The 13,696-nt window shown below is 46.0% G+C and overlaps 1 protein-coding gene across 1 annotated transcript in view; it reads left to right on the top strand.

Annotated features, from left to right (window-relative positions):
* The window catches only part of Loxhd1 (lipoxygenase homology domains 1), a 164,155-nt gene that overhangs the window by 120,622 nt on the left and 29,837 nt on the right, over positions 1–13,696 (top strand). Inside the window, exons 30-34 of the mRNA XM_031366253.1 lie at positions 2,012–2,221; positions 2,346–2,481; positions 7,594–7,802; positions 11,315–11,442; positions 13,083–13,200. Of these exons, the coding sequence (XP_031222113.1) occupies positions 2,012–2,221; positions 2,346–2,481; positions 7,594–7,802; positions 11,315–11,442; positions 13,083–13,200 (801 nt within the window). The remainder of the gene's footprint in view (positions 1–2,011; positions 2,222–2,345; positions 2,482–7,593; positions 7,803–11,314; positions 11,443–13,082; positions 13,201–13,696) is intronic.

A 13,696-nucleotide genomic window follows, 5' to 3' on the forward strand; every position in this document is an offset into this window, starting at 1 on the left:
CCCTCTCTCTCCTCTTTTTCCCTCCCCCTCTCTCTGTCACACACACACACAGAGAGAGAGAGAGTAAATGATATGATGCTGTTCACTGCCCAGGTAAAGTAGCCAAAGAGATCAAAATGGATTCCCGTGATGCCCCAGCTCCAGACTAGGGATGTGTTATGTTAAGTACCCAGACACTGGGCTCAGGTGGACTGAATTAGACACTGGTTCTAATACTAATTGGTAATGTAACTTGGACAACTTACTTAATATCTCTGTCTCATAAAATAGTTTTGAGTGACTGTGAAAGCCAGCTGAGTTAAACCATGAGATACCCAACTCTGCCCAGGTTGCTAGCCATGCTGGGCCTTGGTAAGGATTAGGAGAGCTCCCTTGCCCCCACCTCCCATGGATGCCTACTGTTGACATCTGGAAAATGCATTGATCTAATAGTAGTGTCCCTCGTGCAGCTAATGGATAAACTTTTGTCCGTGCCAGAGCCTGGCAAATAATAGGTGCTCAACAAATACAGAGAATAAATGACTAAATATATAAATAAAATGATGTGATTTATTCTCTAAGTTCAGAACACACACACACACACACACACACACACACACACACACACACACCACTATAAGAAGTCTGCCCTATCACATTTTCTCTATTTCTTTTAGTTTTGTTGTCTGGAGGTTTTGCTGGTTCATTCAGTTCTGGTTCTGGTTTTGGTTGGTTGGGACCTTTTGAGATAGGGTCTCACTCTCTTGCCCAGGTTGACCCAGAACTCACTATGTGGCTCTAGCTGGCCTGGAACTCATGACAGTTCTCCTGCCTCCACTCCCCAAGTTGTGGAATCACAGGCATGGGCCACCATGCTCAGTCTCTGGTTTTGTCACTCCACAAAAGCTGAAGCTGCATCTGGCCTAGTCACTAACTGAATTCCTGAGCCCACGGCTGAGGATTTCAATGCTTCCATCTCTCTAGCCGCTTGCTTTGAAGGTCAGGAGTCATTCTTGATGCCACCTTTCTTACCAGCAGCCTCTCCCTGCCTACATCCAATTGGTTGCCTGGTCTGAGAGAGTCTTCCCATAAGAATCCTCCGTCACTGTCAGCCCTTCCCCATCTGCCTCTGTAGAGAACCAACCAGGTCCCCAGAGGGTACCAGCAGCCTACCCCATGCTAACAGAGCACTACCTTATCTCGATCCCCCCAGGGATGCACAGATCATGGACATCACTTACGTCTGCTATGGTTGTTTGCAGACTTTCAGGACCCGCCCTACACAGCCTGCCTGCACGTCCCCAGCAGGCCACTGAGCACATTTAAAGGGTAGCCACACCCTCTTTGTCTTTCCAGGTGTTTTCTCTTCATGTGCCACAGAAGTACCACACGGGGCTGCTATGAGAGAGTTTTCCCCTTTCACCTAAAAGCCACAGCAGTGTCTAAAATTTCTCATCTGGCCTCTGGCATTCAGTGGGATGCAGGGGAAATCTTCCTACACCAAGGTGACTTAAAAGAAGATGGGGCTGGCTCATCTCTGTCACAGAGAATATTGTCCTCAAATCACTCTGCTGTCTCCCCAAAGGGGCAAGGCCTCCTGCTCCACATGTTAAGGTCCTCCTTTAACACAGAGGTGACCAAGTGGAGGATGTGCTCAATTTGACTTTAATCAGTTCAGTGGCCGAAGCCTCTGGCCAGCATTCCTCATCCGCACTGGACATAGCCTTGGAATATTTCACACCGTTTATGAGACATTCTCTTCCAAACACCCACAGGCTCATGGCAAGAGAAATCCAGGCAAAGGCAGTCTTACCCAGTGAGAACATGAAGCGGTGTCCTACGTGAGTGGGTGGTGTAACGAGGCCAGTGAGGAAGCGAGTCTTGAACTTGGGCACTAAACACTGATCTTTTGGGATTCAGTTCTAGAAGGGATCTCCAGCTGGGAGTGGCCATTCAAACTGGGAATTTAGGAGATGGGGTTCGAGGGCTTAAAGTGAGGTCTCTGACAAGCCCTCCTATTTGGACCCTCCAGGCTGACACCTTCATCATTGAGGCTGCTGACCTGGGTGTCATCTACAAGATCAAGCTCCGCCATGACAACACCAAATGGTGTGCTGACTGGTATGTGGAGAAGGTGGAGATCTGGAATGACACCAATGAGGATGAGTTTCTATTCCTGTGCGGGCGCTGGCTGTCCCTGAAGAAGGAGGATGGGCGACTGGAGAGGCTCTTCTACGAGAAGGTACCATGATGGGGCACTGGGATCCCCATGCAGCTATAGCCTGTAGGCATCCTCATACTCAGGGGAGACTTGGAGCAGAAGATGACGGCACTGCGATGAGCCCAGGCTGTGCTTTTCCTTGCAGGAGTACACTGGAGACCGCAGTAGCAACTGCAGCAGCCCGGCTGATTTCTGGGAGATCGCCCTGAGTTCCAAGATGGCAGACGTAGATATCGACACAGTGACAGGACCCATGGTTGACTACGTTCAGGATGGCCCTGGTGAGCAGAGCAGGGAGCTCTTTAGAAAATGAACAGGCGGAGCTGGGGAGATGGCTCAGGGGTTAAGAGCACTGACTGCTTTTCTGAAGGTTCTGAGTTCAAATCCCAGCAACCACATGATGGCTCACAGCCATTCATAATGAGATCTGATGCCCTCTTCTGGGGTGTCTGAAGACAGTTCCAGTGTACTTATATATAATAAATAAATAAGTCTTTAAAAAAAGAAAAGAAAAGAAAATGAACAGGCACAGGAAAAAAGCTTTAAGCTATTCTTAGACAAGCTGTTGCTAAAGCCCCACTGCCACTGATGAAGTGGGGCCTAGAGCTTTGTACTTTGTGGTGTTTACACACACAGCAGCCCTGTGACCAGGCAGAGAGAAGCCCCCTACAGATGAAGCAATGGATCAAGTTGTGGTGATGATGATCTGCTTAATTCCACCAGAAGGGTATTGTCCTAAACTCTGCCCTCATCCTGACTGTCAGAACATGAGTTCTTGCCAGGAGATCTGGAACAATCCAACAGAAAGCAGGGCTAACAGTGGGAATCTCTCATGTGTCTGATACCCAAAGTCTAATGCAGTATGTTCCTCGTTGCAGGAGAGAGATCCCAAGCTGTTTATTTTGGAACTTACAATCCACTTCTGGTTCTGACACTAAAACCAGCTTTGGATAAATCAGTCTCTTGGCCTTTGTGTTTGCTTCCTCCATAGAGCAGTGTCCTTTAGAAATCTGGTTCACCAATCGTATTTTTCGTATTTTTGAGATAAGGCAATTCTATGTTCATTTTTTTGAACATGTGAAAGTCTTAGGTTTAAGAGTGTGGCCAGCGTGATGTCACCCTCCAGGACAGCATGGCACAGGTCTATGGGGTCACAGAGATGGACACTCTGTTCACAGGCCAGCCTTCTCAGAGTGTGAAAAGTGACAGCCCACAGAGAGGCTGTCCTTAGCAAAGGCCTGTGGTCACCTGTGGGGAGGACGGGGGATTAAACAGCTGCTGGCCCAGAGTGCACTACCAGTGACTCCAGCCAGGAGAGGATGCTCCGGATCAGCTTCAGAGAGATACAGATGGCATAACCAAGGGCGTCGACAGCAGGGCACTGACTCCTGTCAGCTGGGATGACAGGCCAGGAGAAGGGTTCTTGACTTAGTCATTCCCAACTGCAAATGACAGTGACCTGGAGACCATGGCCTAAACAACTTCAGCATTTTTCTACTGCATAAAAAATTCAAAAGCCATCTAGAGCCAATTCAACAGCTGCAGGGTGCCCAGGGAGCGTTGTTCCTTCAACCTGTCCCTTTAGAAACCTTATAAAAGGCTCTTACTCTAAAGGCTACCCAAGGTAACCTTCCGAAATGAGAGCTGAAGCACCGGTCCTCACATCCATGTGCCAAGCAGAGTGAAAGAATAATGCAGGGCGCCCCTCCAAGAGAGTCAGACCCTTAGAACAATTACCCCCTAATACCACCCAATAGTCACTGGCATACCTAATGGGACCACCCCTAATAGGAAGGAAAATGAATCCTTTTTTTTCTCCTTAAAATTTTGTGTTATTTAAATGCATTTTATACATCAAATATCTTAATAATATTGAATATTTTAAGAATCAAATAATACATCAAATATTTTGTTCAACTTTTATATTCCTACCCTTTTGTACCCTAAAAATACCATCAATGCATATTTAATAATATCCATACCTGAGGATCCTATGTCTAATATTGAGTACTAAATTATTTCAAACCATACAAAATATTCTTTGGGAATTAAGCATGGTAAAAAGAACATGATTTAAATGTTTTCAACTATTAATACTCGACAAAGAGAATAGTTATTTTAAGACATATTCCGCTTAAATTTATTAATCCATTTCAAAATATACAAAATGATACAATATAACCAAAATATTATTCTTCAGGCTCTTTTACACATCAATTTAATGTTACCTTTTAGTGTGTTGTAACTATGTCAATTTAATAAAAATGGTATCAGATTTCTCTTGACACCTCAATCTTCCTAATTCTTTGAGATCCTTTAAGTGATGTCTGCACATAGAGGTTTTTCTCTCCATGTGAAATGTGTACGTACATCTGACCCAGCACAGTTGGCAGTTCATCTGTTACTATTAGCAATTATCTCTAATCAGGAGTAAAAATACCAAACATGCTCATTTGCTGAAATTTGCATTTTTCTTTCTTTCTTTCTTTCCTTCTTTCTTTCTTTCTCTCTTCCTTTCTTATTTTGATGGTCACAATATGGGCATTTATTCATAAGAAAATACAATGAAATATAAGAAAAAAAATACAGAAATAGCAAAACATTTTGTTTGCTGTTTTCTTTCAACATTGATTTGGAGTTTTAATGGAAGTATATATGTTTAACATAAATATGTGATATATGATTTATAACAGACATGAATCTAATAACTCTCAGAGGCATAGGGAGTACATTCTTTTTGCTTATTTGTTTGTAGAACATGATTTTAATATTTTCAACTGTTAATATTCAACAAACAGAATAACCATTTTAAGATATATTTCATTGTTATGTCTCCCTTTTCTTTTTTTATTTGTTTTGTTTTTTCAAGACAGGGTTTCTCTGTATAGCCCTGGCTATCCTGCAACTCACTCTGTAGACCAGGCTGGCCTCAAACTCAGAAATCCACCTGCCTCTGCCTCCCAACTGCTGGGATTAAAGGCATGCGCCACCACTGCCTGCTATGTCTCCCTTTCATTTCTACTTTTATTAATTTGAATACTGTCTCTGTGCCCTCTGGTTAGTCTGGCTAAGAGTTTATCTATCTTGTTGATTTTCTCAAAGAACCAGCTCCTGGTTTCTTTGTATAGTTCTTTTTATTTCTACTTGGTTGATTTCAGCCCTGAGTTTGATTATTTCCTGCCATCTACTCCTTTTGGGTGTATTTGTTTCTTTTTGTTCTAGAGTTTTCAGGTGTGCTGTTAAGGTGCTAGTGTAAGCTCTCTCCAGTTTCTTTTTGGAGGCACTCAGAGCTATGAGTTTTCCTCTTACTACTGTTTTCATTGTGTCCCATAAGTCTTGGTATAATGTTTCTTCATTTTCATTAAATTCTAAAAAGCCTGTAACTTCTTTCTTTATTTCTTCCTTGACCAGATTATCATTGAGTAGAGCATTGTTCAGCTTCCATGTGTGTGTGTGTGTGTGTGTGTGTGTGTGTGTGTGTGTGTGTGCTTCCCATTGTTTTTATTGGTATTTAACACCAGCTTTAGTCCGTGGTGACCTGATAGGGTACATGGGATTATTTCAATCTTCTTATATCTGTTGAGGCCTGTTTTGTGGCCAGTTATATGATCAGTTTTAGAGAAAGTGCCATGAGGTGCTGAGAAGAAGATGTATTCTTTTGCTTTAGGATGAGATGTTCTATAGATATCTGTTAGATCCATTTGGTTCATAACCTCTTTTAGTTTCACTGTGTCTCTGTTTAGTTCCTGTTTCCATGATCTGTCCATTGCTGAGAGTGGGGTGTTGAAGTCTCCCACTATCAATGTGTGATTTGAGCTTTACTAAAGTTTCTTTTATGAACATGGATGCCCTTGCATTTGGAGCATAGAGGTTCAGAATTCAGAGTTCATCTTGATAGACTTTTTCTCTAACCAGTATGAAGTGTCCTTCCTTATCTTTTTTTTATAACTTTTGGTTGAAAGTTGATTTTATTTGATATTAGAATGGCTACTCCAGCTTTTTTCTTGGGACCATTTGCTTGGAAAATTGTTTTCTGACCTTTTACTCTGAGGTACTGTCTGTCTTTGTCACTGAGGTCTGTTCCCTATATGCAGCAAAATGGTGAGTCTTGTTTACATGTCCAGTCTGTTAGTCTATATTTGGGGGAATTGAGTCCATTGATGTTAAGAGATATTAAGGAAAAGTGATTGTTACTTCCTATTATTTCTGTTGTTAGAGGTGGAATTATGTTTGTGTGGCTATCTTCTTTTGGGTTTGTTGAAAGATTATTTTCTTGCTTTTTTCCTAGGGTGTAGTTTCCCTCCTTATGTTGGTGTTTTCCAACAATGTGGAAATATATTGTGTAAATTTCATTTTATTATGGAATATCTTGTTTTCTCTGTCTATAGTAATTGAGAGTTTTGCTAGGTATAGTAGCTTGGGCTGGCATTTATGTTCTCTTAGGGTGTGTATGACATCTTCCCAGGATCTTCTAACTTTCATAGTCTCTAGTGAGAAGTCTGGTGTAATTCTGATAGGCCTGCCTTTATATGTTAGTTGGCCTTTTTCCCTTACTGCCTTTAATATTCTTTCTTTGTTTAGTGCATTTGGTATTTTGATTATTATGTGATGGGAGGAATTTCTTTTCTGGTCCAGTCTATTTGGAGTTCTGTAGGCTTCTTGTATGTTCATGGGCATCTCTTTCTTTAGGTTAGGGAAGTTTTCTTCTATAATTTTGTTGAAGATATTTACTGGCCCTTTAAGTTGGGAATCTTTACTCTCTTCTATACCTATTATCCTTAAGTTTCACCTTTTCACTGTATCCTGGATTTCCTGGATGTTTTGGGTTAGGAGCTTTTTGCTTTTTGCATGGAAAATGAATTCTTATTGAGCATCTAGAATCTAAGCTATGAGACCTGAGCAAGCTTGTTTGCTGAACAAACGAATCTAGTTTAGTTTAGAAATAGATGCCCCTAGGACTTCCTTCTGCTGAGGTACAGGTACAATACACTTTGATCAGTAGTCTCCAGTTTCTGTTTTCTGTCAGACCTTCAGTCCAAACAGTGGTTAGTGTTTTGGGCATGAAACCCCCAGTCCTGGTGAGATGTTGTCCTTATTCTTCCTCATCTGGGAGAGAAAAATTCAAGTAAGATAACTGGCCAAGGAGGCTTTTAGAAGCCTGAAACTCCAAGGGACACAAGGACACCTCTTTAGTCTTCCATTGGGCATCACAAACTAAATCATCCCTGTAGAGCGGACAGGCACCACCATGAACTCGCAGCCTATCTAGAAGGCTTTTTTGCATTTGGTCTCTGAGGAAGCAAGGAAGGGGAGGACCCTTGAGGGCCCTCCCAAGGTCATTACAAGTTCCCAAGCTGGCCCTTTGTGAAGTTAACCCCCACAATCTCTTGCAGTGATTCCCTACTATGTGTCAGTGACCACTGGGAAACACAAGGAGGCAGCCACCGATAGCCGTGCCTTTGTCTTGCTCATTGGGGAAGATGATGAACGTACCAACCGCATCTGGCTGGACTATCCCCAGGGGAAGCGAGGCTTCAGCTGTGGCTCTGTGGAGGAGTTCTACGTTGGTGGCTTGGATGTGGGCATCATCAAGAAAATAGAGGTGCTGGCCCTGGGTCCCCATGATGCTGACTCTCTCTAGGGAGTGAAAAAAAACTGGTCAACACATAGGGGTTGGGAACTGTGGATAGACAGAACAATAACTTGGAGTCCTTCTGAGTTAGAGGTGGATCTCCAGTCAGTGAGTGGAGTTACCTCAGGTTTCCCATTTCTGCCATTCAGTAGAGAAAGATACCCTGTGTACTCATTTTTCTCATTGTTGTGTGACAAGATACCATCAAATTAGTAACTGAAACAACTCAGGTACATCCACTGTCCTGGGTCAGGAGTCTGGCTGGGACGTCTCAAGGCTTCCTGAGATGAATGCAAAGTGTGGCTAGGCCTGTGATGTTTTCTTAAGCCTCCGTCCCTCTCTGAGCCTACTAGCTGTTAGCCAGACCCGGTCTCTTGCTGTTATAGGAGTGAGGCCTTCAGTTCCTGTCAGTCCCTGGCTATGGCCCTCAACAAAACCTGTCCTTCAATCAGCCCAGTAGGAGACAAGGTCTCTTGATTCAACTGTCTCTGATTTCTTCCATCCCTAACACCCACAGTCTCTTTTAAAGAGATCACCTAATGAGGTTAGGCCCGCCAAGGTCATGTTTTGATTAACCCTGTGAGATCTCCTCTCCTCTGAGGAAGGTCCTCTGGCCAGTGAGTGTCGAGCATACTGGGAGAAAAGGCTAGGGTGAGAGAGCAAGGCAGGGAGAGGAAACTGAGTGGGAAAGGCTTTTTTCTCAGCTCTGCCAAGATCCTCACAGGGATGGTGTGCCTCACAGCTGGGTCATGATGGAGCTTCCCCTGAGAGCTGCTGGCTGGTGGAGGAGCTGTGCTTGGCAGTGCCTACCCAGGGTACCAAGTACACATTACGCTGCAACTGTTGGCTTGCCAAGGACCGAGGCGATGGTGTCACTTCCCGTGTCTTTGACCTCCTGGATGCCATGGTTGTCAACATTGGGAAGAAGGTATGTGTGTGCCCTGAAAGTGGAAGACACAGGGAAGATGAAGGTGAAGTGGACAGGAGAGTCATCAGCAGATACTGACAGAAACTAGCCTAGAAGATAGTTCGACTTACTTATCTCAAGCCAGGAGACTGTTCTCTTTTGGTCCACTGCTGTGCGACACTGGCAAAGCCTCCTGGTTTCTCTGGGTCTTAGGCTTCTCCTACACCATGTGTAAATAACATTTCCCATCACTACCTGTTCTGTATTCAGCCTTGTCCAAAAGCAATGAGATCATTCACCATCCCTGAAGAGCTTTGAATGGTATCAGCTCTGCCCAGATGTGTGCCATCATTGCTCTGCTCAGATGTGCACCATCATTGCTCTGCCCAGATGTGCATGCTCTCCACACCCACAACATAGCAACAGGGCAAAGGACATGAGAGAATGAGGGCCTCTATATAGCAGTGCTGGACATGTGAGGCTCTTTGTATCGAGAAAAACCCAGAAGGCAGGAAGTTTGCTTAATGTCCAATGGGTCACATGAACTGGGATAAATTGTATAATCTCAGAGGTTAGCTCAGTGTTAGGCAGGGGGCAGAAGGAAGCTCGTCCAAAGACAAGCATCTAGTGGGTGGTCCAGAGGCCTCCTGGTTACCTGACCCTGTACTTCTCTTTCTCCTTCATGAGCTGTGGAGCCAACAGCAGCCCAGCTCTGTTTAGTCAGGACACCTACCAAGGTCAGGGCCAAACAGTCCTTCCTGTCCTGTGATGGGAGCTGCAAGAGGGGCTGTACTCTGCACTTTAAGATCTTGCATGGGAAACTGTGAATGTGCCTGCCCCTCCCCAGCAGTGGAGTTGGGGGATGGGACATTCTACAGCAGACTTCTCCCTCTGTGGCCAGTGGATGATGGATAGTGTGGGTATACTATCCTGAGCTTCCCAACCACTGTGTGTCTTTGAGCCACTCCCTGATGCACACCACACCCTGTGCAACTACAGCTCCTCCCAGCTCAGTCTGAGAAAATGCATGTTTATATTGGGCTATTCACAGTGCGAAGAGCACAGGCTAGCCACTGTACAAACTGCAGGACCCTTTGGACTGGTGCCTCCCCAGGATATCAACCAGAGTGACTGACGCCATGCTTCCATCTCTCATTTGGAAACACGCCAATTATGTGTCTGTATATAGAAGGAATGAGGGACATGGAGAACACAGGGGCTAGCGGGACCTGGCCTCAGAAGCTGGGTCTCTCCATGTCATCAACAACCTCACTTTGACCTTTCTATTTTTCGTGTTTGTATGAATAAGAGCAAGAAGAGGGACAGGCATCTGCCTGTTGCCAGTCACTCCCCGAGTCCTACCTGGCCATTCGCCACAGTGATGAGGACATCATTGCTCTACTGTGAACCAAGCTCTCATACTTTACTCCTAACCCTATCCTGGCAGAGAAAAGAGTCCAGGAACTACACAAAAGCTCCTATCTGGAACAGTGACCAGGGCATGACCACAATCACAACATAGCACACACAGTTCATGCTCCAAAGCTTCCTGAAGACCATAAGGATCAGGCAGTCGCTCGGGTGAGACAGAATGTGGCAAGTTTGCCATTTTTCTACATCACCCCAACTTTCAGATCTACTAGCTGGTCTGTGGGTTAAGAATTGATAAGTAACATCCCAGGACCCCAGGATGCTGCACGTAGGTGCCCCTCCACACAAGGCCATCCCTTAAGAAGAGCCTCCGAAAGGCTTCAACTCAGATACTCAGGGAGAGGAAGCTCTGTTCTCCCATCAGGGCCTACATGCAAAGGGAATCTGGTCCTTTGCGAACATAGTCCGAATCTAAAGTAGTAACTGGATGAACAGGTAATTCTTTATTTGTGGCTTGGGACAGAACTCTCAACCCCCTTCAACATCCCCCCCCCCACTATGGCATTCCTTGCTCCTATCAGGAGTGAGCTATCTGTCACAGGAAGTTGGTGACACTCAGAACCACTGCAGCATCCTCACATGTCTGGCCTTACCATACATACAGTGCCATATAATATACTTGGCACCATACCACACAAATAGTGCCGTACTATGTACTTGCATGGCTTATCATACACATGGTACCATACCATATGCTCCTATAGCTCTACCACACACATGGTAGGCCCAGCACCAGCAGCAATTGTATGAGTCACCTGGGTATCTCATGAGTCTACAAGTAGTATCTCCACATCTCTCCACAGAGGGAGCAAGGATAGAGCTGGGCCATTTGTCCCAGGTAAAAAGCTAGCAGAAGGCAGACCTGGATTCAGATGGAGCTCTAGATGTTCCTGAGCCCACTGCCCTGTCTTCACATCAGCACACATGATGGGCTCCTATCACATCCAACGTCTCTGCCAAAGCCCCACCGGCTGCGTGACTGTGGTGGACATCCTCACCTCCTCCTACACATGCAGTCAACTGTGTCAGATTCAGCTCAGAACTTCAGGGCACGGAGAGCATGTCTCTTCTCCCTAGGGATACTGAGATGCATTGGGTGGTTTGGTGAGGGGCTGGGGTCAGGAACTCGCCCCTCTCACGGCAGGTGCTTTATGAAATGACGGTGTGGACTGGTGATGTAGTTGGAGGAGGCACTGACTCCAATATCTTCATGACCCTCTATGGCATCAACGGGAGCACGGAAGAGGTGCAGCTGGACAAGAAGAAGGCCAGGTACTCCGAGGGAGCCCGATCCCATACCCTGCTCACTCCTGACCTGTTCTCAGCCAGATTGGCTCTGTTCCCCCCACTGTACTCTATAAGGGCTCCTAGCTACCTCACATTTATTGCTCTTTTCTAACACTTTTCTTGTTCAAAAGCAAGAGTAAATATCTCTCCTCCAGGAAGCCTTCCTTAAGTACCAATGCCCACAGCATTGGTTAAAAAAAATTACCAGCTGGTGGGGCATGCCTTTAGTCTCAGTACTCTGGAGGCAGAGGCAGGCAGATCTCTGCATTCAAGGCCAGCCTGGTCCACAGAGAAAGTTCCAGGACAGCCAGGGCTACACAGAGAAACCCTGTCTAAGAAAACAAAAGCTACTTATTTTTATTTTATGTGTATGAGGGCTTTATCTGCATTCATGTTTGTGCCTAGTGCCCATGGAGGCCAGAAGAGGGCATTGGACACCCTAAGACTGGAGTTACAGATAGATATGAACTGCCATGTGGATGCTGTGCATGGAACCCTGCTATCCCGGAAAAGTAGCCAGAACTCTTAGCCTCGAAGCCATCTCTCCAAACCAGTTCTTTTCTTCTTCTTTTCACTTATACACAGCATGGGGCTGTGCAAGGAGACACTTATCCCAAGTAAAGCCAAGTGCCCAAAATGGAGGCCAGCATACACATGCATATGCACATACGTGTAGAGAGGCATTATGGGGGTGCTTGCAGTAGGCCCCTATTGTCAGATGTTGTATACTCACCAGTCAGGAGCAAGTCTTTCTCCCCATCTAAGCTCACCACCTCTAGAGAACTCTAATGGCCATGAAATGCCTACCTATAAGTTGTCAGGGTAGAGGTGTGCTTCAAACTAACACTGTCTCCAAGACGAGGAAGCTCTCACTCTTACCGTGTGGCACTCACAGTCTCACGCACACAGATGTGGTCTGTTTTTAAAAGTATGCCTTGTGCCCAGAGAACCATAACAATTGCCACTTGGAGTCATCTCTCTGGGACCACCTGCACCACCCCATGGGTCAGCAGCCGAGCAGCCAGTCAGGACTGAGGGTTGCATTGCACCAGGGGCCCTGTAGAACATCTCTGAGATCATGCAGCCGTTGGATAAGAGAATGAAAGCCAATAAGAGCAATGTTGCCTTCCATTTGCTCCCACTTCACAACTGTCGGGAACAGGGACCAACCCAGAGCCACTGTGCTCATTTGTACAATTTCACACAGAGAAATGAGGCCTATCTGTCTTCTACTGTTAGACAGCATAAAACCTGCCCTACCCCTGACCCTCATAGAATGTCACTAAAGCTTCTCTTTTTACCTTCAAAGTTTGTTCCCCATCTATGGCCTCCAGGGTAGCTTTGTGAAAGTGCAGGGTGGATGCCATTCTCCCCAGATTTCAAGTGAGGAATCCCAGTCCCAGGAAGAAAGGTAGGGAACCAGCAAACAGGACTAGAACCCAGGCTGGTGGCTCTTGGTTCAGGACTACATCTACCAGCCAAGCCTGCTTAACTCAGTCTTTCAGGATCCCACCTAGGGGGCAAAGGGATGGGCAGCTGGGGAATTGCCATTGCTGGGTGGTGAAGTGCCTGTTCTATGGCCAGGGACAGCTTATCAACTTCCCTTCCTCATGCCTCTCCCCCAGGTTTGAGCGGGAACAAAATGACACCTTCATCATGGAGATTCTGGACATTGCTCCCTTTACCAAGATGCGCATCCGCATTGATGGGATGGGTAGCCGGCCAGAGTGGTTCCTGGAGAGGGTAACACGTGCGGTGCCCTTCCTCTGTCCCTGCCCACCTCTCCTCCATGCTTCTGGCTTATAAGTGACCTTCTTGTAATGCAGCTGTCCTGGCCATGGACTTTGGTGTGAATTAATCAGGGAATGAGGCTTTGCTTGTGTCTAATAAGAGCCGAATCGCTGCCAGAGAACACAGCACAGTGGGAAGAACCTAGGAAGGGGGAGGTTTGGGGTGAGCATCATCTGGGACAAGAGATGTGGTGGGATTCGTAGAGAAGCAGACTTGAGGTAGTGGGAGCTGGGAAATGATGACCTTCCCATGCCCCTTAATTATATTGTTAGGTAGCTCTTCCTCCCGGCCTTCTCTCTGGAGGAGCCTGAGTCCACCCGGGAAGCCAGTCTGTGGCTCATCCCGGGGCTCTCAGGCAGGCTGAGGGCATCTTGAGCAGGGCGTGGTGAGAAATGTACAATAGCAGAAGCAAGAAGTCTCACTGGTTTGCCTCTGCCTCCCCCTACAG

The sequence above is a fragment of the Mastomys coucha genome, unplaced genomic scaffold, assembly GCF_008632895.1.
Source record: "Mastomys coucha isolate ucsf_1 unplaced genomic scaffold, UCSF_Mcou_1 pScaffold13, whole genome shotgun sequence".
Taxonomy (NCBI): domain Eukaryota; kingdom Metazoa; phylum Chordata; class Mammalia; order Rodentia; family Muridae; genus Mastomys; species Mastomys coucha.